Source organism: Rhinatrema bivittatum, chromosome 12, assembly GCF_901001135.1.
Source record: "Rhinatrema bivittatum chromosome 12, aRhiBiv1.1, whole genome shotgun sequence".
Classification (NCBI taxonomy): Eukaryota; Metazoa; Chordata; class Amphibia; order Gymnophiona; family Rhinatrematidae; genus Rhinatrema; species Rhinatrema bivittatum.
Window position 1 is genome coordinate 48649860 of NC_042626.1, and position 27893 is coordinate 48677752.

Here is a 27893-nt window from a genome sequence, read left to right on the forward strand (position 1 = left end):
TCCATAATAATTCATAGGGTGTAAAGAGACCCTCAACTATAAGATAGGTCTTACATAACTTCTTTTGATACAGAGACAGTTCCAACATCAAAAGACAGCAAGTGAAACAGTGAAAGTGTCTTGTGATTACCTATTAATGACTGTGACTGGAAGCTTAAACTGGCAAAAATAAAGCAATGGTCTAGTAGTTAGAGCAATGACGTTGCAAGCTAGGGTCCAAATCCTGCTTCTCCCACTAACATTCCTTGTGATCTTGGGCAAATCATTTTATCTCCTGTTGCCTCAGATACCCACTTTAGACTGTAAGCTCTTTATGGTGCCAGCATTTATTGTATCTGAATACTTATCACCATTGTAAGCACTGCATACATCCAATAGTGCTTTAAAAATAAGTAGTATTAGCAAATATAAAATGTCACAATTTGTAATCTGTGTTAATTTGCAGTATCACCTAAACGTCCTCTTGCTCTCATCTGCAAGCTGATCAAAGTATATGAGTGGCATATTCCTTTGCCATGCATTATTTAATCAGTTTGAGAAAGATTTCCAATAGCAGTCCTTTGAGGTTTATCCTTCTCCCCATCCCTCAGTCCTTTTTTGCTATCATTTTTATAAATGAAATCAGCAGCTAGAAGTCACAGTTCTTATTAGATAAAGCAAACCTCTCTCTTGGCCAGTTAAGCATGTATATAACATAAGCAATGCATTTGTAAGTTTTATTCTACATCAGTAACTAGCTTTTAAGTGGCATCAAATGGATACACAAACCCTTGCTGGGCTGCTGTAGGCAAGCCCTGTGGAGGATGAGTCTCTTATGTGACAGCAGCAGAGGATTTGAGGCTTTCAAACCCATGTATTTATTTTAAAAGATTTATAAGAAATACCCTTCCAATGGTTCGGGGTGGGGTTTGCCATACCATCTTTAGACACCAAACCCTCTATGCAGCACATTTATGAACACTTACTACCAAAAGGTGCCCTTTCTAGCTGTAAGGTACACTTCTCCTTATCCTTATGTGCAGACTAAAGTAAAGATTTGCAATGATAAGGTGACCATATAGCTCCATATAATTTATTTTTTTTATTTATTTAAAAATTTTTCTATACCGTCGTTAAGTTAAATACCATCACAACGGTTTACAGAAGGGCACGATAAAGAGAAATATGGGTGGTATAGATTACAAATTACTCGTGTGCCATCATAGTACGGTAACAATTTAAAATAATAAACTAGCTGTGTAAGTTAAACCTGATTGTTAGGAACAAATTAGGCAGTTTGATTTTAACATTAATATGCTTATGTAGGTTACTAAAAACTTCTAGCTTAGTGCATCCTTATCGCTCAACTATTTTTCTCCTTTTCTTTATCTTTATAAAATGCTTGTTTAAAAAGCCAGGTTTTCAGATTAGTTTTGAATAATTTCAGATTTGTCTGTAGTCTTATTTCGAGTGGCATGGTATTCCAGAGTATGGGACCAGCCAGTGACAGTGCTCTTTCCCTTACTTGCGTGAGATGTGCTGATTTGACAGAGGGGACAGTTAGTAGAGCTTTGTTTGCAGATCTCAGGTTTCTTTGTGGTACGTGCACGCACACTGCGGTGAAGCAGTGTGCATGCATGTGACTAGGGTGCATGCATGTGCCTAGGGTGAAGCAGCCTTTCATGCATGGAGATGCAATCCTGTTTTTCTTAGGGAAGTCAACAGAGAATCAGAACTGCATGCAACAGGTAAAACCAAGACTGGGTCAGCTTATCCCCCTGCATCTGGAGCTATATGGTTACTCTGCCTAAGGACATATACATTATCTCGCCTTGTGGCCTCTGCTCTGGCTGTTTGTTCTAAAGTACCTGTACATTTTAATAAGCAATTGGCAATACTTTACTCATTACTTCCTGTTTCATATATTACTTGCAATAACACACTGAACCCATTAAACCAGGCCTTCTGCACAGCAATTAAAAATGCACAAAGGAAGGGGGGGGGGGAAGGTTGAGAGAGCAGGATTCTGAGGCCCCACGACATACAGGCAGTCGATATATTTCAAACAGTGAAATATACAGTAATGGCTAAGTGCCAGATCCACACTATCTAACGTAGTTTTCTAAGCTTAACTATAATTTTTTTTTATTATATTTCCTAACAGATTAAAACAGGTCAACTAAATTCTATCTCTGTAGATTCCAGACTTCACCAAAATGCGTTAGTTTCACGAGGGGTTAAAAAAAAGTATCTGCACAGAGCGTTTTACATAAAACAAACACTCTTAATAAAATCCTTACCCTGGTGATTTCCAAGCATATACAGACAAATCCAACTGTACAAGACTAGGGTATGCCAAAAAAAGTAAGAAACTTCTTCCCTCCCCTCAAAAAAACCAATTAAATATAACTTGTATACATACTCCAAAGCTTCTGCTAAAATTAGAAAGTACATTTTTTTTAAAAAGTCCCATGGACAGGGTTTGCCACTTTTAACTTTAAAAAATGTGCATGAATAAGCACCTCATCAAATACTTCAATCGTGTGCACAGCTTCATGCATGCACATGACTTCTCTCCGAACTACTAGCAGTTCAGATTCATTCAGGAGGAACGAGTACTGTTTATACCACCATACCCTTTTATAAATTAATTCTGCACCTCGCTCAAACGTTAGAATGTACGCCTTTTCTGATGGTGATTTTTTGTACTAATATTTTGCATAGCAACAACCAAAAAAAAAAAAAAAGACTCCTGGTTTGAAGTGAAGGATTAAAATACTACTGTTTCCCAAATTATAGTTAAATGCAAAGCTTGGAAAGGGAAACTAGCCTTCTCCCCTTTTAAACATGGCCAATTTTCCCTTCTACTTTTAACTACCTGTATGGACTGAGGACCAACAGAGCATAGATTATTTATGTCTTTTCTACAATGTGCTCAAGGAGTGCAGCCAAGGCTTCAGGCAACACGTGTAAAATAATCAGCCATATCCTGTTTTAAAAAAAGCAAGAATTCTTATTTAATCTTTCTGCTTTTCTGCATCTTAAGTCATCACACTTAGTCTGTGACATCACAAGACTGTGACGTCCAAGCAGCTGTGGATCCACTGTCAAATGCAGATAAATTCAACAAGGCATAGTTTTGTTTTCATGCAGATGTTCATGGCAATATGTAATAAGGGGAAGAGAAGAGAAAACACAGAGCTTAAAGTGTAGCTCAGCTTGTTGCTGTTCAGATTTCCCCTGGAGATGGTACTAGTTCTTTAGCATTTAATGTTGATTTTCAGCTCTTTCAAAGCTGTGTATTCTCCTGGTCTCTGCAGCTGTCCAGCGATCTAAGACCAAGGCATACACCAGTGGTCCTCAATGGTGACAAACAGGGCCGGTTTCCTGCTATCCAAACTATGCAAATTAACCTGGTTTTCAGACCAAATATATGCGACTATACCTGATGAATTGTCAGTGTGGGTACCCTGAAAACCAGGCCTGTTTGTCGTCCTTGAGGACCAATGTTGTCTACCTCTGCTGGCAGAGGAAATTCAACCAATCCTCATTACTATATATGCAGTTAGGACAATGATTCTTTTAAGCCCTAGAGTCATGGTTCATGAAAGAGTTTCTCCCAGTTTGTGTGTGTCATATAAAATCCTTTCTTAACAAAGGGCCCATATTCAAACTTATCCATGGTTCTTTTCAATGGCAAAAAAAAAAAGAATCCTAAAATTCAGGGCCTTTGTGGCATGCCGCCCAGGTAGTATAGGAATTAAAACATTAACATAAACCTCCACTTTTCAGCTCCTCTTTCTGCTGAATGTCACCCTCATTCTAAGGCAGTAATTTTCAAAAGGATTTACCCGCATAAAACTGGCTTTTATCGGTGTAAATGCACTTCATGCGTGTAAATGCTTTTGAAAATTGCTACGCTAGTACCTTACATTTACATGTGGAACTCCTTTGAAATTTACATCCTAAGGCTTTCTAGCTTCTCTTCTGTACTTTATGCATTTCATAATTATTGGTATCAGAATTTGCCCATTAAGCTTTAAAGGGGTAATTTTATAACTGTGCGCATAAAGCTAAAGTCTGCTAGTAGAAAGCACAAATTTTAACCCAAATTTTCAAAGTGGACTTGACATGCATAAGCCTACTTTGAAAATTAGGGCAGCCTTACATGTGCAAATTGTGTGTGTATACATTTCCGTGTATTCTTCTGAAAATAGCATGCCCATAAATGATTTCTCCACCTCTTTTTTGTGCATATAAAAATGTGAGTTATACATGCACTTTTTCTCACAAGCATCCACCTCTTGGCAATTTTCAAAACCTCTTGTCTGCACATAAAACCTTTTGAAAATCAGGCCCTGAACTTCCATCTTTCTGTCAAAAAAAACAAAACAAAACTTCACCATCCAGCTGATGAGGTTTTACTCATCATGGAATGTGGTTAGACTTTAGTTTATAACAGTTATTGATTTTCTCAAGAAATATTAAAAAAAACCAACATAACATCCTTCTCATTTGTGACTATTCCATTTTGGCTAAACAGGCTAATCCTCAACTCAACAACTTCCAAATACTCAAGAAAAACAGAAGCTTGTCCCATGAGGGATAAGAGGAATATGTCTTGTCGTACAATCTTCCCTCTTGTCACAAGATATTGTAGAAACCAGGCTATTATCAGGCAAACCACTGCACTCTTAAGAATCTTCTACTGGGACCCAAATTTCCCAGGACTTTGTGGGTTTAGTACAAAAAAAAATCCCACAAACCTACAACCAGGTGGCAGAAAACCACTAAAAACAAACTACCCTCCATTTTGTGCTGGGTAATATTATATGGCATGCGGTTCCACGGAATATACCAGAATGCTCAGGTGACAAACGCACCTACACCTAACCCTCTCCCCTTCCTGGCCTGTTATAAGCTGAAACCACATTGGCACATCTGGAAGACTCCTTCATGAGCTGTAAGCTTGGCAACCGGCAGGGATTTATAGCTTTAATTTGTAATAATGGAACTGGAATATCCATGTAGAGTTTTCTGATATTAAATTCAGTAAATACTGAATGTGAACCTCCCCCAGAAATGCCTCTTTCCTTATCACAAGCACCTGGATTTCCAGGAACGTATGGCTCAAGGGAAGTAATTCTGGATTGAAGTGATCTTAAAGGTATATGTAGGTAGAGAGACTTGATTTCAGGGGTTTTCTATAACTGCCTGCAGGCCACACACACACACACAGCATATCCTCAGGATGAATTCAGGTCTAGGAAAGTGAAATACTGGTGGTACTGATATCAGTCATGCTGGGTCAGCGTGCTAAGTACGGCTGCCACTGAAAGGAACAAAAGACCCTTAGGCCCCTACCAAGAGAGAAGTTCTAGTGTGAACTGCTTTTATAGACAGACACAAACTGGAAGAAGTAGTCAATAGGACAAAGGGGTGCAAGTATTAGCTCTTAAATCATAGGGTAGTAATAACACCAGCTGCTAAGACTATGACAAAACAAAAAAAAAAAAAGACCTGTTTCACTTTACACTGAATGTTAAGTTTGCAATGGCTGCATCTCTTTCTCAACACTGGTGTAAGTAACCGCACTGCTCCCAGGACTTAAAATTCAGGCTAGCTTAGATGGAGCAGACTCTGTGCCCAGTAAACGGTAATGTCCAAGTAAATGCATGCCTCCTCCAAAGATAAGTATATATATATATATATATATATATATTCTTATCAAAGGAGTCCAGAGAAAAAATGCCACATCTTCAAAAAAGGGGAAGTTGCCTATATTGCATAAATCTAAGCTGTGCCACACATCTGCACAATTTAGATATTTTACCACTGTCATTCTTAGCCTCGCAGTCTGTATATAAAACTGAAACAGGTGGTGCATGCATCTCTGAATTCCCAGCAGAACTGTTCCTACTTTCATAACTGTTTGCTCTTCATCTGACCCAATGGTAAGAACAATTTAAAATTGTAATAGGAATCCAGCTACAGCACCAAGTGATTCCTTGGAGCAGAAAGGAACACAACCAAATCAAACCTCCCTTTTGTTAAGCACGTGGCATCTTTTGTCATTAAGCAAACAACTTTGTTTTTTCCCCAGCCATAACTCACTCTATGTCATACCAATTTTAAATCCTCGGAGTCAGCTCTGAAAAAACTGTGAAAGCAGGTTAGATCACTATCCACTTATTGGAAATCTGAGAGAGACAGCTGTAAAAAGGAGCAGACCACGGCAACATTTTGCTCTTTTTTTTTTTCTCTTCTCTCCGTGTTAACGATGGAAACAAGATCACAAGCCCTGCTTGGCAAGAGAGGCAGACACTTGATCAGCTAATGTAGAAAGCTGCGGCGAGTCCACCATATTGATGCTGTTAGTGGAGGAGACTGTGCTAAGGCGACGAGGAGAGGTATCGCTGGATAGGACGGGGGACTGGTAGACGATTTCGGCACCATGGTCAGTCCTGGCTCTGGCATTTTCACGGAAGGACAGTTTGTGGCTCTCAATCTGTAACAAGAATGTCCAATTGAGACGGTGAGTCAGAGGATTCTTGCTCCATTCACTTTATTAACTTACTGTGATGGACTAGATGACCTGGGATGGACACAAAGATTTATTTATTTTTTAAACTGTATTTATTTAGTTAATTTGCTTTAAAAAAAACTCTCCAAAGGAAAATGCATAAGGCCAAACAAGAACTCTACATAACAGACAGTATCTTCAAATAAACACACCTAGACATACATAGTATTTAAGGCTTAGATTTTCACATACAACTATGAAGACTGAAACATGCCAACAGATTAAGACAATTCTTCCATCTCATATAAAATTCTTCACTGATTTCACTAGCCAGGTGGGCAGGTAACTAATGTCACTTCTAGGGCCACTTAAAGCTTGTGATTCTAGATGAGTTGAATCAATAACTGATTTGGAGAGACTCGCTGAATCCAACTCATTACAAAACTAATCTTGCCTGAAAGAAATCTTGCAAAATTATTACACACAATCTGTGAAGATTCTTGTTATTTTACAGAAGATGCCAATTTAGTTAAGGGTCCTATTCACTATTTTAAACAGCTACTTGGGGTGATTTTGTGAAGAGGAAAATAACATGAAAAATAACTTCTTTAATTGCTAGTTCTAATTTATAATCTTGTAAATGAAATTTAAAATTGTTCAATTCAGAAATAATAATTTTTATTTATATTCCATCTTTTTGAGACACTTCAAAGCAGATTATATTCAGGTTCTGTAAGTATTTCCCTATCCCCAGAGGGTTTACAATCTAAGGGGGTCATTTACTAAGCATTTTTTCCATAGACACAAAATGGGAGAAAACCTTTAGTAAATTAGGCCCTAAGTTTGTACCTGAGGCAATGGAGGGTGAAGTGACTTACCAAAGGTCACAAGGAGCAGCAGTGGGATTTGGACCCTGGCTTCCCTGGTACACAGCTTAGAATGACTCAGGGGATGGGCACAGAGATACAAAACACCAACCAAAAGGTGGGAGACTGTAAATTGTTATCTCAAACCTACTTCATGGCCTATGTGAAAGAAGTTGGTGGTCTCAATCCAGTTCCCAGATTTTGGAAAATGGAGCAGTTTGAAGAATAAACAAAGTTTTTGGGTAGAGAGCTGATGATATCCCACTTTTTATTCTGTTTGTCTTTTGTTAGTCCTTGCTTTTTAAGACCCACATTGACTAATGCAGGATAAAAAATCTTTTAAAATAAATAAACCAAGATATTTTCTAAGGCTGCATGTTCCAGCACTAAGGAATTATATGTGCAGTTCTAAGGCTGCAGGAAAAAAGGGTTTTGATTCATTACCATCATGAGTTATTCCAACTCTCATGTGTGGATGAATGCCTGAAACTAAATAGCATCAAACGAGCCAATCAGACTCACTGACTTTGAATATTAATTTCAGCTGACAATATTGGCAATGCAGAAAAAGTTGGTACTGAAAACCATGTGGCCCCTGTTCCACCAGCTGCTAGAACTCTGGGACACATTTGGGATTGATGGGGGTCGCTTCTTCATCCTGGAAAGTAAAAGTATTTCAAGACCCTTAAGGGTGAATTTTAAAAGCCCTTATGTGCAGCAAATTTGGGAGATACGCGCGTGACTGGGCCACGTGGGTTTTAAGAGGCCTGCAGCCAAGTGTGTATCTCCTGGTACGCGCATTGGAAAGATTTTTATAAAAAGAGGCGGGCTGGGGGGGCAGGGCGTGGGCGGGACAGGACAACGCCATTAAGTCAGTGTCTTGGGTGCTAGGATCCGATGTCTGTGTAACTTGCTCCTGCTATGGAGTACAGGTAAGTAGTAAAATAAAAAAATTTAGGTAGTCAGCGAGGTTTTAGGTGGTCGGGGCTAGTAGGGTAAAAGTGAGGCAAGTTAGGGGGATTACTGGGGGGAACAGAGAAATAGGACCTAATGAGTCGTCATGCGCATCGACTAAAATCCCCCCACTTTTGCACACGACTGCATTCGTGCACACATGTGTGCGTGGGTAGCGGATTTTATAACATGCGAGCATAGACGCACACATATTATAAAATTGGTGTGTCCATCTGCAAACGCGCGCACGGCTCTTAAAATCTACCTTTTAGGCTTTTGGAAGATCTTCTAACCCCTTTTAGTACAAACATACTGTCACACAGTCTGGCGATGTTCGAAAATAAATCCTTTACTAGATTAATGCATGGAGATGAATAAAATCAGTATGATGGACATATCCAGCTTGGCTCCTATGAAGTCCAGCGGAGGAGATGGGCAGAGGTGAAATTTTGGGTAGTTGATCACAAACCCCAAGGATTGTAGAGTCCGCACTGTCAGGGCTAAGGCAATCAGAGCCCCTGTGCAGGAACCACTCTTGATCAACCAGTTGTCTAAGTACGGGAAAATGTGCACTGCACGACGCCTGAGATATGCAGCCACCACCGCTAGGCATTTGGTGAAGACGTGAGGGGCTGAGGCCAACCCAAAAGGGCAGCACCTTGTATTAGTAGGAAGCCTTCCCCACAACAAAGCGGAAGTATTTCCAGAGGCCGGGGAAGATGGCTATGTGGGCGGAAGCCTCCTTGAGATTGAGGGAGCAGAGCCAGTCTCCTCTTTGGAGGAGGGGTATCAGCAAGTCCAGCGAGACCATCTTGAACTTTTCTCTTAAGAGAAATTTGTTCAACGGCTTGAGGTTGAGAATGGGGCGCAAGCCACCATTTCATTTTGGAATGAAGAAATACCTTAAATAGAACCCTCAGCCCTGCTGAGGGCAAGGAACAGGCTCTACCGCACCTGCTTCAAGAAGGGCGGAGAGCTCTGTCCTAAGTATGATTTGCTGGGTAGAGGAACCCCATGACGGACATGGGGGGAGAGGTCTCCAGGAGCCATCTGAAATTGAGGCGGTTCTCCTGACAGATTATGCTAAGGTCCCATCAGTCCAATGTGATGTCCTCCCAGTGATGGGCAAAGCCAGTGAGCCTGCCTCCTACTGGGGGATCCGGTGTCAGGGATATGCTTGATTGGCTCATGCTCCCTCGCTGCCAGTCAAAACCCTGTAGCTGGGGCCTGCTGGGGGACTGGTTGAGGCCTGGGTGCTCGCTGTTTACGAGAGCATCCCCTGGAGCCAGTGCGCGGCACACAGGCTCGGGAGGCAGGAGGATAATATTTCCTCTGCCTATAAAAAGACCTTTTCGAACTGGGCCTGGAAGATTTCCTGGATGAAGTGGGGACGTCAGAAGCGCTAGCAGAGAGCTGCTGAAGGGTTTCGTGGTGGTATTTTAATTGAGCCACCGTGTCCCGGACCTTATCCCCAAAGAGTGTGTCACCTATATAGGGAAGATCTGCCAGCTTCTCTTGCACCTCTGGGCGGAGGTCGAAAGCCTGGAGCCAAGCTATTCTGCAGGCACCGATACCCAGGGCAGTTACTCAGGCTGCCGTCTCAAACACATCATAGTCTATCTCACCTCGTGTTTGCTGGCTTCTAGACCCTGCAAGACAATAGTCAAGAGCACCCCCTGTTGCTGCTGCAGCAAGCTCTCTGAGAGGTCCTGGACCCATTTCCAGAGTTTCCGGTTGTATTGGGTTATATACAACTGGTATGCGGCAATACGGGCGCTGATCATAGCGCCCTGAAAACCTTTCTTCCCAGCGCATTGAGTTCCCTATGTTCTCGCCCCGAGGGGCAGATGCATGGGTATGGGAGTGCCTGGCTTTCTTAAGGGTGGATTCCACTACCACCGACTGGTGGGGAAGATTTCGCCTCTCAAAATCCATGGCCTGTTGAACCAAATAGGTGGCATCCGCCTTCCTATTAATGGGAGAGTTGGAGATCGGGTGCTCCCTCATCCGAAGGAGAAGATCCTTAAAGATGTCATGGATGGGAACCGCCACGATCTCCTTGGGAGCACTGACAAATTGAAGCACCTCCAGCATCTTATGCTGTGCATCCTCCTCCGTAAGCAACTGAAAGGGGTTAGCCTTGGCCATGGCCCTGACGAACCCCACCGAAGAGAGATCCACTGGAGGAGATCAACGTCTCTCCTCCGGCAGGGAAAACTCGGAGAGCGGGTCAACCGAGTACTTGGATGAAGATTCTGAGGAATAGTTCCCCCATGGGTCATAGGGGCTTTCCTCCTTGCTAAGGCCATTGTGGCGTGAGCAAGTAGGGGATTCCAGCCCTGGGCTCCGATGGTTTCGGAGGAACTGAGGGCACCGCAGGAATCGACGGTTCCCCCGGCATAGCCTCATTCACATTATCTGCTTCAAACTATATCATTTGAAAATACTACCTTCTCAATCAATGCTCCAATCAAAAGTTTAGGTGATTCAATTCTGTCATTCCGACCACATATCAAATCCATTATCAAAAATGGTTTCTATAAACTTCGTCTTTTGTCCGGTTTACACTACTTATTGCATGAACATAAGAAATTGTAATGCTGGGTCAGACCAAGGGTCCATCAAGCCCAGCATCCTGTTTTCAACAGAGGCCAAACAAGGGTCCATCAAGCCCAGCATCCTGTTTCAACAGAGGCCAAACCAGGCCACAAGAACCTGGCAATTACCCAAACACCAAGAAGATCCCATGCTACTGATGCAATTAATAGCAGTGGCTATTCCCTAAAGGGCAGATTTTAAATACTTGCGCGAGCGCGTACTTTTGTTCGCGCAGCAGGCGCGAACAAAAGTACACTGGATTTTATAAGATACGCGCGTTGCCGCACGTATCTTATAAAATCCGGGGTCGGCGCGCGCAAGGGGGTGCACATTTGTGCAACCTGCGCGCCGAGCCCAGCACGCGCTGCCTGTTCCCTCCGAGGCTGCTCTGATTTCGGAGCAGCCTCGGAGGGAACTTTCCTTTGCCCTCCCTTCCCCTACCTAACCCACCCCCCGGCCCTATCAAAAACCCCCCCTTACCTTTGTCGGCAAAGTTTGCGCGTGTCGGCCAGCTGCCCCGCTCCGTGGTCCGGTCCTGGGGGCTGTTCCGGAGGCCGCGGCAACGCCCCCGGGCTGAAACCATGCCCACGTCGCCGCCCCCGAAATGCTGCGCCCCGCCCCCTAAACGCCGCATCATCTCGCCACGCCCCCGGCCATGCCCCCGGGACTTACGCGCGTCCTGGGGCTCTGCGCGCACCGGCGGCCTATGCAAAATAGGCGCGCCGGGGTTTTAAAATCCGCCCCTAAGTAAACTTGATTAATAGCAGTTAATGGACTTCTCCTCCAAAAAGTTATCCAAACCTTTTTTGAACCCAGCTACACTAACTGCACTAACCACATCCTCTGGCAACAAATTCCAGAGCTTAACTGTGCATTGAGTGAAAAAGAATTTTCTCCGATTAGTCTTAAATGTGCTACTTGCTCATGGAATGCCCCCTAGTCCTTCTATTATCCAAAAGTGTAAATAACCGATTCACATCTACTCGTTCAAGACCTCTCATGATCTTAAAGACCTCTATCATATCCCCCCTCAGCCGTCTCTTCTCCAAGCTGAACAGCCCTAACCTCTTCAGCCTTTCCTCATAGGAAAACTGTTCCATCCCCTTTATTATTTTGGTTGCCCTTCTCTGTACCTTCTCCATCACAACTATATCTTTTTTGAGATGCGGCAACCAGAATTGTACATAGTATTCAAGGTGTGGTCTCACCATGAAGCGACACAGAAGCATTATGACATTTTCCGTTTTATTAACCATTCCCTTCCTAATAATTCCTAACATTCTGTTTGCTTTTTTGACTACTGCAGCACACTGAGCCAACGATTTTAAAGTATTATCCACTATGATGCCTAGATCGTTTTCCTGGGGGGTAGTTCCTAATATGGAACCTAACATTGTGTAACTACAGCAAGGGTTATTTTTCCCTATATGCAACACCTTGCACTTGTCCACATTGGGCATCCAAATGGCAGATGAAATTTAATCTTTCAGTCTTGCAAGGTCCTCCTGTAATGTATCACAATCTGCTTGTGATTTAACTACTCTGAATAATTTTGTATCGTCCGCAAATTTGATAACCTCCTTTCCAGATCATTTATATATATATTGAAAAGTACCGGTCCAAGTACAGATCCCTGAGGCACTCCAATGTTTACCCTTTTCCACTGAGAAAATTGACCATTTAATCCTACTCTCTGTTTCCCGTCTTTTAACCAGTTTGTAATCCACGAAAGGACATCACCTCCTATCCCATGAGTTTTTAGTTTTATTAGAAGCCTCTCATGAGGGACTTTGACAAATGCCTTCTGAAAATCCAAATACACTACATCTACCAGTTCACCTTTAGCCACATGTTTATTAACCCCTATTTCCTTACCCCTTCCTGATTTCCTTACCATCGTATGTGCAAATATTTTTCCCCACATCGACTATTGCAACAGTCTTCTACTTGGTCTCCCATCTAATTCACTATACTCATTACAACTTCTTCTCAATTCAGCCGCTAGATTAATTACAGGCATCAAACGTTATGAACACATCTCTCCTGTCCTCGAAAAATTAAACTGGTTGCCAATAGAACAAAGAATTCATTATAAAATCCGCATGACAATTTTCAAATTGTTGAGCTCATATTCTTGTTCCTGGTCTAATGCACTATTGAAAATCTGCAAACCTTCCTGAGAGCGGAGATCATCCCAACGAGGTTTCATTGACATTCCATCTGCTTGCCATGCTCGCCTTACCGTTACACGAGAATTGGCCTTCTCAATTGCTGCACCAACCCTCTGGAACACTCTACCTAAGGAACTCTGGTTAGAAGACTCCCTTAAAAAATTTTAGACTGTATCTAAAAAACTTTCTACTGAAGCAAGCCTTCCACTAATGCATTTGTAAGATTTTCCTTATATGAATATTATCTGCAGTTTAAATTTGTTTGTTCGATTGTTTTTAATTGTATTTTTATGTTATCTATTTTATGAATGTATTACATGTAAATCGCTTAGACCTATTTGTGTTAAGTAATTAATAAATTTTAATAAATAAATAAATGAAATGAAAAATGGCATTGGGGGGACCGAGGGCTGGGGGAGGCCAGAGGGTCCGGGCGTACGCTCGGGAAAATGAGGCCTTGGAAATGCAGCACCGGCTGCATCTTCCTCCTTGGAGGACCCGATGATAGGGTTCGCTCCCGAGGGGGGCATCGATAGCTACTGGGGATCCGAAGGTCCCTCTGGCGCACCAGCTGCATTGATAGGGTGCCTAACAAGATGTCTAGACACTTGAGCAGAGGTGCAGGTTAGACCGTGGAGGCTCCGGCACCAGTATGGGGGCCGGTGGCACAGGTGGCTCGACGCTCTGAAGAGCTCTGAGCACCGCAGTCTGCACCCTGTGGTCCAACTCCTCCTAGAAGTCTGGTGAGGTGAGGACTGAGGGGGACGAGGTATCACCGGCTCTTCCTCGGGTCTCCGGGGAGGCACAGTGCCCAGTACTGATTTCGGCGGGGAACGCCTAGGACTCCCGGATATATGGGGCCTTCGAGGCATGGGGTTGGTTCGGTGGTGGTACGGCCACTGGTACAGCACTGGACCCGGAGCTGCACATGGACAGCGAACGGTGTCGGTGCTTGCGGGACCTCCCACGGTGCTCGGCCTGGTCTTTGCCTGGGGCCAAAGAAGCAGAGGATCCCGATGCCCTGGAAACCGGTGAGTTTGGACACCGTTCCCACAATCCTTGGCAGATGTAAGAGGGGGAATAGCGAGAGGAAGTATATTGAGAGGCTCCCCACAACCCCCCAGTGTCAATGACTCTGACATGGGTGTGGACGGAGCAGACTTTTTGGAACCAAAAGGTTTCTCTATCTTGTCAAGGCATGCATGATGGCCTTTGGGGGTCATCTGATCACACAGCTGACATCCTCGGACGTCGTGTGAAACCCCCAGGCAGAGGATGCAAACCTCATGTGGATCCGTGATAGACATGGACCGCGGGCACTGGGGGCACCAACGAAAGCTGGACGACACCATGAAAAAACAACTGACGTGCGGTCAATGACCGGGGGCCACCAAGAAGTGGACCACCGGGAACTGCCCGCAAAAAAGGAAGAAAAATGATTTTACCTACTGCGCTGAGGAGAGGTACTGTCTGCAAAGGGAGATCCGTTGATGGAACAGGGAAAAAGTCCTGAAAAGAGCATAAAAAAGGAAAGGAAGCAGATCTCCACAAACCACGAGGCAATTGCACTGTGGAAAAAGAGAGACTGAAGGGGGACCTCACTGGATGTGCGGATAGTAACATGCTGGGCATGCTCAGTGTGCTGGTCAAAGCTTCCATAGGTGGAAGTTTACAGGTAGGGAATTAACATATTTTCAGTCTTTTCTGCATCAAGTACTGTAACAAAACAATTAGTTTCACCTCTCATACCTCCTCTTGTGTTAGGTATCATGATGCAATTTCCTTCTATGCACTTGGGCCTGTCTGCAACAGAGAAAGCCACCCTCTTTTAATACACTGACCTAAAGAGGGAGCAAGCACCGCAAAAGCTAGTCACAAATGTCCAATAAATACCTACAGTACCTGAATGGAATCTGCTTTGAAGTGCCGAAAGGTATCGCCAATAACTTGTTTGTTAACCTTTAATTCTTTAAATGTTGAATTTTATATCAAAAGAGGCAAGGAAAATGTATGAAAACAGACAAGACTTCCTAAAAAAGAGGGTAATGTCTTTTCATTTAATGGTACTCTCCTCTACAATGGTTTTTTCCCAAATCAAAAGAATTTCCATTTTATTTTGGAACTAGAAAAATATTCTGGCTATTAAAACAAATGCACTAAGAGAGCAGCAAGACCTAATCTGGCCACAGAGTACAGCACCAGATTTCAGAGGTGAAATGCAGCAACATTTCCTTGTTCCACCTTCAAACTAAATTTTCAAACTTACTAATTAATTACTCCCACCGCCCCCTTTTTACACCAAAGATCAAGTCATCTTAAAGATCACAAATCTGCACCAAATTCTAGTCCTAAGTAACCACTTAACTACAAATATTACTGTACAGTTCACACACTGTTCCTTTTCTGGAGATTGGGGTTTGGTGAAGAGTGTTCATGCCAACTAACAGTCTTTAAAAAAAAAAAAAAGTATAATTGCTGAACACATTTAAAACATTTTTTAAAAAACCCACTGAAGATACTGCATATCACATCTAAGTATGTACCACAGAAAGGCAGAAAAATTATATTCTAAAACTTTCTGGAATATTATTTAATAATGGGCATGCTCACACTGCAGATAGCATATCTACACATTTAATTACCAGCAAAACAAATGTTATTTGTTAATAGATTTTTTAATGCATTGGACAGTGTATCTGCAGTAAAAGTGACCTGCAGTGCAGCTGCCCACAGAATAGTACACCTCCAGTAAAACTCTGAAATGATGAAAGTAAGTGGCATGTACTTAAATAAAAACTATTGACTATGTAACCAAAATTACCCAATCTGTCCTGGTATTTTCATTGACACACACCTGTTGCCTTGTGATCTCAAGCTCCTGAAGAGATGCTTACACGAACAGCAATGACTTACTGGCATCGTCTGTAGGCAAGTCAAAGACATCACTCTCCTCGAGAATGGAGGATTCAGTAAACAGTGTCTCAGACACTGCATTATTGGGGCTGGGACAGACACCATAGGGTGAGGTTTGGTTAGCATGGCTCTCGTCTTCATTCCCCTTCTCTCTCTATGGGTAAAAAAAATTAGTAGGGGCGCAAAACGGTATCAACAACAAAATGAAATGAACAAATATCTAAACAAAGATAAAAATTAAAAAACAAAACAAAATTCAAAACATGGAATGGAATATAACAAATATTCACTGAAGCCACACACAGAGAAATGGAATTTCTGATTGGGATAAGGGGGTGCCAATAATGTTAATTGTTTTGATTTTGCTTGAACCTACTTTGATGTCAGAAACATTTCAAAGCAGCAATGCCGTTAAGGAAGGGGACATGTGGAGGATTGCTTTTATTACAGCAGTGCTTTTTTGTCTTTCCTAAACAGGGGCAGCGGAATGCCTTTTTGTTTGGGGGGGGGCAAACCAACCAAGCTTCACCCCCTCCCACCCCTTCCCTCTGTCCACCAGCCCCCACCTCCTCCTCTCTTCTGCCCCACCCCTCGCTCTTTTTCTCTATCCACCCTAGGCTTCCCCTTCCATGCTAGAGGACAGTGCTTGTGCCTCAGGCGCAATCCTCCTCCTCTGTCACCTGGCCTGACTGCTGCTGACTCGCTGCTGCCTCCTGCCACCAAATTGCTGCTGCCTGCCTGACTCGACCCAGATCTGCCGCAGTGATTCTGCAGGAAGAGCCAGATTTAGGTGGGGCCATGGCCCCTGCGGCCCACCCCATTCTGACATCTATATTTAAAGATCCTGCATATTAATGGAGTGAGAAAATGGCCAGCGAGCCCCTGGGTCCAATTCTTCCTCTCCTATTTGAAGTTTGCCAGGAGGAAGTGCTTCTATAAGAGTGACACTAGTTTCTATGCATGCATCTCAGGAGTCAGCCATCTGTAAGTTGCCACCTGACTCCCAATTTCACTATGGCTGACCTTTAACCCCTAAGCTAAGAAAAATACCAAAACAGTTGGTGAATCATTCTAGCTACACATGGGGATAGTTTAAGTAAGAAAATAAGATATTTGGAAAACTGGGGTTGATGGTTATTTGAAATGGTCTGGGAGAGAGATGGCGAGGGAGGGAAATGAGAGGGAAATGCTGTTTATTGTAAACAGAAAGGAAAATTAGTTCTTACCTATTAATTTTTGTTCCTGTAGTACCATGGATCAGTCTAGACTATGGGTTGAGCCTCCTGTTCAGCAGATGCAGACAGACCAAAACTGAAAGGGTATCCTATATCAGGACAGAGCCTACCCTGCAGCCCTTCAGTATAACCAGTGTCAAAGCAGATAAGAACAAAGATAAACAAGATCAAGCAAGCAACTGAAGACTCAAGTGAGTAACAAACTAAGCCATTACCAACACTGAATGGCCTCCGTAGGAGAACGCTCTTGCATATCCTTAGACAGAGAGGAACATTGACGAGACTTTCAGGGACATAGTAGCCAAGTCCCAAATAGATTCTGGCAGTCCCAGTGCTGCCTTGGATCAGAAAAGTCTCCCAATAGGAGAACATCACCCTGGTGATGTTCTCCCATTGGGAGACTGGTGTAGCACCAGAGTTCTGGTGTAGCAGGAAGTGATCCTGTAGCAAGGACCTGCTCTCCAGGTGATGTATTGTCCTCTCGCACTGAGGACAAATCTCCCAGGGCTACTGCCCAGGAGGGAAGGGTTAGGCCAGCCATCATAGTTGGTGATTCGATTATTAGGAATGTAGACAGCACTGGTGGATGTGAAGACCACCTGGTAACTTGCCTGCCTGGTGCGAAAGTGGCAGACCTCACGCGTCACCTAGATAGGATTATAGACAGTGCTGGGGAGGAGCCAGTTGTCGTGGTACATGTGGGCACCAACGACATAGGAAAATGTGGGAGAGAGGTTCTGGAAGCCAAATTTAGGATTTTAGGTAGGAAGCTGAAATCCAGAACCTCCAGGTGGCATTCTCTGAAATGCTTCCTGTTCCATGTGCAGGTCCCCAGAGGCAGAGAGAGCTCCAGAGTTTTAATGCGTGGATGAGACGATGGTGCAGGGAAGAGGGATTCAGCTTTGTAAGGAACTGGGGAAACCTTTGGGGAAAGGGGAGATTTTTTCCGAAAGGATGGGTTCCACCTTAACCAGAGTGGAACCAAGCTGCTGGCACTAACTTTCAAAAAGGAGATAGAGCAGCTTTTAAACTAGAACAAGGGGGAAAGCCGACAGTCAGTCAGCAGTGCATGGTTCAGAGAAATGTATCCTTGAAGGATACTAATGAAACAGGAGAGTTAGGGCATCCCAACAGAGAGGTTCCATTAAATGCAAACATAGTTCATATGCCTATATGTAAAAAATCACCAAAGCTAATGAGTTCCGAACTATCCCAAACAACTGAAAAGCAGGTTGTTAAAACAAGCAAAAACCACACTTTGAAATGTCTGTATGCCAATGCCAGAAGTCTAAGAAGTAAAATGGGAGAGTTAGAGTGTATAGCAGCAAATGATGAGTGACATAATTGGCATCACAGAGACTTGGTGGAAGGAGGATAACCAATGGGACAGTGCTATATCAGGGTACAAATTATATCGCAATGATAGGGAGGATCAACTTGGTGGGGGTGTGGCACTTTATGTCCGGGAGGGTATAGAGTCCAACAGGATAAAGATCATACAAGAGAGTAAATGCTCAGTAGAATCTATATGGGTAGAAATCCCATGTGTGTTGGGTAAGAGTATAGTGATAGGAGTATACTACCATCCACCTGGACAAAATGGTCAGACAGATGATGAAATGCTAAGAGAAATCAGGGAAGCTAACCAAATTGGCAGTGCAATAATAATGGGAGATTTCAATTACCCCAATATTGACTGGGTAAATGTAACATCAGGACTTGCTAGAGACAAAGTTCCTGGATGTAATAAATTATTGTTTCATGGAGCAATTGGTTCAGGAACCAACAAGAGAGGGAGCTATTTTAGATTTAATTCTTAGTGGAACGCAAGATTTGGTAAGAGAAGTAATGGTGGTGGGGCCACTTGGCAACAGTGATCATAATATGATCAAATTTAAACTAATAACTGGAAGGGGGACAATAAGTAAATCTGCAGCTCTAATACTAAATTTTAAAAAGGGAAACTTTGATAAAATGAGGAAAATAGTTAGAAAAAACCTGAAAGGTGCAGCTGCAAAGGTTAAAAGTGTTCAACAGGCATGGATATTGTTTAAAAATACAATCCTAGAGGCGCAGTCCATATGTATTCCGCGCATCAAGAAAGGTTGAAGGAAGGCAAAACGATTACAGTCATGGTTAAAAGGTGAGGTGAAAGAGGCTATTTTAGCCAAAAAACAACCTTCAAAAATTGGAAGAAGGATCCATCTGAAGAAAACAGGATAAAACATAAGCATTGTCAAGCTAAGTGTAAAACATTGATAAGACAGGCAAAGAGAGAATATGAAATGAAATTGGCCATAGAGGCAAAAACTCATAATAAAAACTTTAAAAAATATATCCAAAGCAAGAAACCTTTGAGGGAGTCGGTTGGACCACTAGATGACAGAGGGGTTAAAGGGGCTCTTAGGGAAGATAAGGCTATTGCAGAAAGACTAAATGAATTCTTTGCCTCCGTGTTTACTAATGAGGATGGTGGGGAGATACCAGTTCCGGAGATGGTTTTCAGGGGTGATGAGTCAGACGAACTGAACGAAATCACTGTGAACCTGGAAGATGTAGTAGGCCAGATTGACAAACTAAAGAGTAGCAAATCACCTGGACCGGATGGTATGCATCCTAGGGTTCTGAAGGAACTCAAAAATGAAATTTCTGATCTATTAGTTAAAATTTGTAACCTATCATTAAAATCATCCATTGTACCTGAAGACTGGAGGGTGGCCAATGTAACCCCAATATTTAAAAAAGGCTCCAGGGGAGATCCGGGTAACTATAGACCAGTGAGCCTGACTTCAGTGCCGGGAAAAATAGTGGAAACTATTCTCAAGATCAAAATCGTAGAGCATATAGAAAGACATGATTTAATGGAACATAGTCAACATGGATTTACCCAAGGGAAGTCTTGCCTAACAAATCTGCTTCATTTTTTGAAGGGGTTAATAAACATGTGGATAAAGGTGAACCGGTAGATGTAGTGTATTTAGATTTTCAGAAGGCGTTTGACAAAGTCCCTCATGAGAGGCTTCTACGAAAACTAAAAAGTCATGGGATAGGAGGCGATGTCCTTTCATGGATTACAAGCTGGTTAAAAGACAGGAAACAGAGAGTAGGATTAAATGGTCAATTTTCTCAGTGGAAAAGGGTAAACAGTGGAGTGCCTCAGGGATCTGTACTTGGACCGGTGCTTTTCAATATATATATAAATGATCTGGAAAGGAATACGACGAGTGAGGTTATCAAATTTGCGGATGATACAAAATTATTCAGAGTAGTTAAATCACAAGCAGACTGTGATACAATACAGGAGGACCTTGCAAGACTGGAAGATTGGGCATCCAAATGGCAGATGAAATTTAATGTGGACAAGTGTAAGGTGTTGCATATAGGGAAAAATAGCCATTGCTGTAGTTACATGATGTTAGGTTCCATATTAGGAGCTACCACCCAGGAAAAAGATCTAGGCATCATAGTGGATAATAATTTAAAATCGTCGGCTCAGTGTGCTGCAGCAGTCAAAAAAGCAAATAGAATGTTAGGAATTATTAAGAAGTGAATGGTTAATAGAACGGAAAATGTCATAATGCCTCTATATCGCTCCATGGTGAGACCACACCTTGAATACTGTGTATAATTGTGGTCACCGCATCTCAAAAAAGATATAGTTGCGATGGAGAAGGTACAGAGAAGGGCAACAAAATGAAAAAGGGGATGGAACAGCTTCCCTATGAGGAAAGGCTGAAGAGGTTAGGGCTGTTCAGCTTGGAGAAGAGACGGCTGAGGGGGGATATGATAGAGGTCTTTAAGATCATGAGAGGTCTTGAACGAGTAGATGTGACTCGGTTATTTTCACTTTCGAATAATAGAAGGACTAGGGGGCATTCCATGAAGTTAGCAAGTAGCACATTTAAGACTAATCGGAGAAAATTCTTTTTCACTCAACGCACAATAAAGCTCTGGAATTTGTTGCCAGAGGATGTGCTTAGTTAGTGTAGCTGGGTTCAAAAAAGGTTTGGATAAGTTCTTGGAGGAGAAGTCCATTAATGGCTATTAATCAATTTTACTTAGGGAATAGCCACTGCTATTTGCATCAGTAGCATGGGATCTTCTTAGTGTTTGGATAATTGCCAGGTTCTTGTGGCCTGGTTTTCGCCTCTGTTGGAAACAGGATTCTGGGCTTGATGGACCCTTGGTCTGACCCAGCATGACAATTTCTTATGTTCTTATCAACACAGATGCTTCCGGTGTCCTTAAGACAATGATAGGTGACTTTCATCCGGAGACCTGCAAAAATAAAAGCTTCATGTAGACAGCAGAAAAAGAAAAACAGGGAAGGGTGTCTGGACTGATCCGTGGTACTACAGGAACGAAAATTAACAGGTAAGAACTAATTTTCCTTTCCCTATACGTACCCGGATCAGGTCAGACCATGGGATGTACCAAAGCTTCTCTAAAACGGGTGGGACCGAGACAGTCCCGCTCGAAGCACCTGCTGACCGAAAGAACCAAAGAACGGTGCTTGCACATCAAGACGGTAATGGCGAGCAAAGGTATGCAGGGATTTCCATGTAGCGGCCCTGCATATTTCCTGTGGAGAGACCGACTGACTCTCCGCCCATGTAGTAGCTTGAGAACGCAAAAATGAGCTTTTAGGCCCTCAGGAACTGCCCAACCTTGGCAGATATAGGCCGAAGAAATCGCCTCCTTCAACCACTGAGCAATAGTAGTCTTAGAAGCCTATTTGCCCCTATTTGGACCACTCCAGAGAACAAAAAGATGATCGGAAACCCGAAACTCATTGGTGGCCTGGAGGTAGCGCAATAACATGCGTTTCACATCAAGCCGGTGAAGATCGCCTCCAACTGGACTCGTGATGTCCTCTGGAGAGAACGCGGGAAGCTCCACCGACTGGTTGGCATGAAAAGAAGAAACAACCTTCAGCAAGAAGGAAGGGGCAGTTTTGAAAGAAACCCTCGAATCAGAAAACCGCAAGAAGGGCTCCCGACAGGACAACGCTTGGATCTCCGACACCCGTCGAGCGGAACAAATAGACACCAGAAAGACTGTCTTAAGCGTAAGATCCTTGAGGGTAGCCCGATGGAGAGGCTCGAACGGAGCCCCACAGAGAGCCCGAAGGACGAAATTGAGACTCCAGGACGGACATGTGGACCGGACGGGCGGCCTCAAATGCTTGGCACCCCTGAGGAACCGAACAACGCCTGGGTGCGAAGCTACAGCGTGACCTTCCACCCGACCTAAAAGAGAGCCGAAGGCGGACACTTGGACGTGCAATGAGCTAAAGGAAAGGCCCTTGGAAAGACCCTTCTGCAGGAAAGAAAGAACCACCGAGACCAGGGCCGAGCGCGCCGAAACACCCGATTCGGCACAGACATTCTCAAAGACTTTCCAGACATAAGCCAAAGAAGTAGACGGCTTACGTGCCCGAAGGAGGGTAGAGATAACTTCCTCCTTATATCCTTTCCGTCTTAGTCTTCGCCATTCAAAAGCCAGGCCGCTAGACAAAAGCGATCCGCCTGGTCGAAAAATACGGGACCCTGCCGTAGCAGACGCGGGAGATGGCCGAGATGAAGAGGCCCGTCCATCTCCAGGTTTACCAGATCCACGAACCACAGCCTGCGGGGCCATTCGGGAGCCAACAGCATGACCGGCCCTTTGTGAAGTTCTATTCTTCGGAGAACCTTGCCTACGAGAGGCCAAGGAGGAAATACGTAGAGGAGGACATCGTGGGGCCAGGGGAGAGCCAGGGCATCCACTCCCTCCGAACAGTGCTCCCTCCAGTGGCTGAAGAATCTATTGGCTTTAGCATTGCCCAAGGTTGCCATGAGGTCCAGGTGAGGGGAACCCCACCTGTTGATGATCAGATCCATTGCTCCGTCCGAGAGCTCCCACTCGCCCAGATCGAGCCGCTGACGGCTCAGGAAGTCGGCTTGCACATTGTCCTTGCCCGCTATGTGAGAGGCAGCTAGACACTCCAGGTGACACTTCGCCCAGGCAAGGAGCCGGCTGGCTTCCAGGGCCACCAGGCGACTCTGGGTGCCCCCTTGCTGATTGATATAAGCTACCGTAATGGAGTTGTCTGAAAGGACTCTTACCGCCCTGCTGCGGAATAGTACAGGGAGGAAAACCTGAAGAGCCAGACGGACCGCCCGGGCCTCCAAGCGATTGATATGCCAATGGGACTGGACTGGAGACCAGTAACCCTGTGTGGTCTGAGACTGGCAGACTGCTCCCCAGCCGGAGAGACTGGCATCCGTTGTGACTGTAATCCACTGTGGAGTCTGAAGGGGCATCCCCCTCAGGAGGTGGAGAAGCAATAGCCACCACTGTATGTCGGCGACGGTAGAGTCCAAAAGTGGGAGAATCGTCTGGAACTGTTCCGACACCGGCTGCCAATGGGATAGCAAAGCTCTCTGTAATGGTCGCATATGCGCAAAAGCCCAAGGAACCAGGTCGATGGTGGAAGCCATGGTCCCCAGGACCTAGAGGTAGTCCCACGCTGTAGGAAGTGGGAGCGAGAGCAGATTGTGCACTTGATCCATAAGCTTGGACACTCGAGCGTGGGGCAGGAACACCTTGCCGATCCGGGTATCTAAGCACGCCCCCAGAAATTCCAACACCTGGGACAGCTGTAAATTGCTTTTGGGGAAATTGACAATGCACCCCAGGGAGGTAAGGAGAGCAAGGACCCAGTCGACTGCCTGTCTACAAAGAACCTACGACTTGGCCCGCACGAGCCAGTCGTCCAAGTAAGGATGGACCAGGACTCCTTCTTGCCGGAGGGCAGCTGCCACTACCACCATGACCTTGGTGAAAGTGCGCGGCGTGGTGGCTAGGCCGAAGGGCAGCGCCCGGAACTGAAAATGCTGGTCCAAGATGTGGAAGCGAAGATACCTCTGATGCTCGTGACGAATCGGGATGTGTAAGTAAGCCTCCGTCAGGTCGAGAGAGGCCAGGTATTCGCCGGAGTGAACCGCTGCTATGACCGCCCTCAAGGTCTCCATTCGAAAATGTGGTACCTTGAGGGCCCGATTGACTCTCTTGAGGTCCAAAATTGGACGGAAGGAACTGTCCTTTTTTTGGCACTACGAAGTAGTTGGAATACTGGCCGGTGCCAAGTTCGGCCTTCAGGACTGGGACAATAGCCCCCAGTCCCTGGAGCCTGGTGAGAGTTTGATCCACAGCAGCCCGCTTCAGAGGTCCGCAAGGAGAGACAATGTGCAGATCCGGCAGATCTCGAGCAAACTCTAAGGCTTAACCGTGTCTTATAATCTCGAGGACCCACTGGTTTGACGTAATTTTGGCCCATTCCTCGTAAAACAGGGAGAGACGACCACAGAGGGTGGGTACGGAGGAATGGGCCGGCCGAATCTCATTGGGAAGCCGGCTTGGGCGCAGAGCGCTGAGGAGCCCCATCTCAGAAGGACCAGTGGCCTCGAAAGGACTGAGACCAAGATTGAGATCTAGATGGGTAACCTCTAGTAGTGGCACCTTGCGCCCGCACATTATATCGACACTGGCCCCTGAAACGGGTACGAGAGGGAACAAAAGCTCACAACTGTTTCGGACGGTCCTCAGGCAGCTTATGAACCTTGTTCTCACCCAAGGAATTAATAAGCTGCTCAAGGTCCTCGCCAAAGAGCAACTTACCTTTAAAAGGCAGAGTGCCCAATCGAGACTTGGATGATGGGTCCGCCGACCAAGTGCATAACCAGAGGAGTCGTCTGGCCGAGACCGCCGAAGCCATCACCTTTGCCTGGACCCGGAGGAGACTGTACAGAGCATCCACCCCATACGCAATGGCGCCTTCCAACCGTTCAGCCTGCTCCGCCTCTGCAGACGGGAGGTCCTGGGTGCCGAGTAATTGTTGGACCCACCTAAGGCTTGCCCGCTGCATGAGACTGCTGCAGATCGTCACCCGAACTCCCAGGGCCAGAACTTCAAAGATTCGTTTGAGATGGAATTCCAGCTTGCAATCCTGCACATCCTTCAGGGCCGTGGCTCCCACCACTGGAATGGTGGTATGCTTTGTAACAGCGGATACCGAAGAATCCACTGTGGGAATTTTCAGCAGGTCCAGTCAATCTTCCAGGAGAGGATAGAGCTTGTCCATGGCTCTCCCTACGCGAAGCCCGCCTCGGGAGCTTCCCATTCCCTGAGAAGCAGCAACTTGTGCATAGGATGCAAGGAAAAAGCGCAGGCTGGAGCCCTGAGTCCCACCAGGACCGGATCCATATGCGCAGGCAGGGTGGCCGTAAGAGAATCCACCAGGGGCCCCTCGATTCCTAACTCCTGAAGAACAAAGGGAATGAGGGGCGCCAGTTCTTCCCTTTGAAATAACCGTAGCACCCGGGGGTCATCCCCTTCTGGAGGGGGGGGGGCGTCTCCGCCAAATCCGCATCTGGATCCTGAACCGGAGCCATCAGTTGGGCCGGGGGGGGGGGGGGGGCCCCCGGCACCACCCACACCCGGACAGGTCCCTGCGGATCCGGAGTCACGGGGGCGAGTGGAGGAGGCAGCCGCTGGATCTTGGCCGGGACAGGACCTAAGGAAGGGTCCTCCTCCTTCTGCAAGCTGGCCAGATAAGATTTGTGCATTAGAAGCACAAACTCTGAAGAAAAACACGGCCTGGACTTGCAGGAGGGGAGTGGGGGGGGGGGGGAGGGGACCACATCCTGGGGCCGCACGGGGCTTAAATCGGGGGGAACTGCCGAAATCATGTCCTCAACCCCCTGCAGCTCCGAATCGGGGGCTGCTGAGACTCCCAAGATGGCCGCAGTTCCCGCGGTTTGCCGACCCGGGAACAGCCTGGCCATGCGGTGGGAGGATCGACTCCGGGCTTGATTTTTTGCCACTGCTGGGGATGGGCCCTCCCCACCCGGCAGACATCTGGAGCAAAGGCCCTCGACGTGAGACAGCAGTGCGAACGCGGCAACCTCTGAGAGGAGAAGCCACGAGCAGGAGAAAATCAGCTGGGCTGTGCTGCCGGGAGGAGCAGAGGCAGCGGATCAAACCCTGCTTGCTCCTCCACAAAAAAAACCCTCTGCTGCTGACACAAAGGAGAAAAAGTGCCCAAATTTAAAAGTACACCCTTATATATTTTTTTTTCTTGGTTATGGATGCACTTTACATATGGGAATGGCACAACCCTAGGGGCACTGCCGGGGAAGAGACGTTCCGAGGCCAAGCAGCCAGGCAGGGGGGGGAGTGACTAGACCACCAGTTTCACCCCACCTGAGGATCACCAGGAAAGGGACCTAGGCTACAGAACACAAGGGGCAAGCCCCTCTAGGCCCTGCAAGAGCAAGGAGACAGCACTGTCTCCTGTGAAGTAGAAAAAAAAATTCAGAGACAATTCTATGTTTCTTTTTTCTTTTTTTTTTTAAACTAAGACAACAGAAAAGTACTGGCTTGATCCAGTATAACGTAAGAAAGGAGATAGCCCGCAGGAAAAAGGCTAACTATGAAAGATCAGGGAACCGCAGGGTGAGCTGTCTCATCTGCTGCAGACAGACAAATATTGAAGGGATGCAGGGTAGGCTCTATCCTGATATAGAATACCCTTTCAGCTTTGGTCTGTCTCCATCTGCTGGACAGGAGGCTCAACCCATGGTCTGGACTGATCCAGGTACGTACAGGAAATAAAAATTTACTACTGTTTGGCTGTAATGAATATCTGTTCTCTTTTGGAATAAAGAAACATTTCCAAAAAACCCCAATACAAAACCAGGGTGACTTTGGAGGCCCTATGTACTAGATATATATCCTAGACACACAAAATGGGAGAAAACCTTCAGAACATAAGAGACATGTGAGGGGAGAACATTGGCTTAACAGTCAAGATTCCTGCTAATTTGAGGGAAATACTAAAGGTTTTCTCCCATTTTATGTCTATGGGAAAATTCTTAGTAAATGAGGCCTTTGGTTTGAACTTACTCGATACTAACATGGTATTTATAAATCAGAAAGGAGGAAGCATATTAGCAAACCAAAAATAAAATTAGTGAAAAGAAAACAAAATAGTTGGGTAGAAATACTAAGATCAATAGTCAGCTGCTGAGTGGTTGGCTCTGCTAGTTAGCCAGATAAACATATCTGGATAACTAACAGGGTATATTCACATACCCATATGTTTATGAGGCTAACTTTATTTCAGCCCTATGGCACGACCAAAATTAGCAGCATAACTTATGTGGCTAATTCTGCTCCACCCAGAAATGTCTACCACCTGCCCCCAGAACGTCCCTCACTTATACATCTAAATTCTAGCCACTTAAGTCATTATGTGGCTAGAATTTAGTCACATATGGCTTTCAATATAGCCAAGTTGCCATTTAGATGGATAACTTTTCAGTTATCCGTCTAAATGGCTTTTGAATATCAATCTCACTATGTCTATCTAGTTAATGAGTATTTTAAAATGCCACAAGGAACTATCAAGATCCCTTCTGTCAGGCAATCAACAAATTACAGCTCTGGCTTGAGAGCTAGAAATTATTTTTAGTGTTTCAGCATCAAAAAATGTTTCAGTAGCTCAGGTTCCTTTCTCAAGTAACTCACAATGTCACAAATATCGCTACATATATCACAGCTGTGTAGTATTTCTGCTTGAGGTCTATGTGGCATTTAAAAGTCCAGGTCT

At 44.9% G+C, this 27893-nt stretch overlaps 1 protein-coding gene across 3 annotated transcripts in view; it reads right to left on the minus strand.

The window, feature by feature from the left end:
* Positions 1-6216: 6216 nt before the first annotated feature.
* MAPT (microtubule associated protein tau) overlaps positions 6217-27893 on the minus strand; it is a 405891-nt gene continuing 384214 nt past the window's right edge. For 2 of the 3 annotated variants that reach the window (XM_029573067.1, XM_029573063.1), the window contains one exon: positions 6217-6487. In XM_029573067.1, coding sequence (XP_029428927.1) covers positions 6272-6487 — 216 coding nt within the window. In that variant the 3' untranslated portion in view covers positions 6217-6271. Of the gene's footprint in view, positions 6488-15945; positions 16159-27893 lie in introns of all 3 variants that reach the window. The other variant, XM_029573065.1, reaches the window with a different exon arrangement.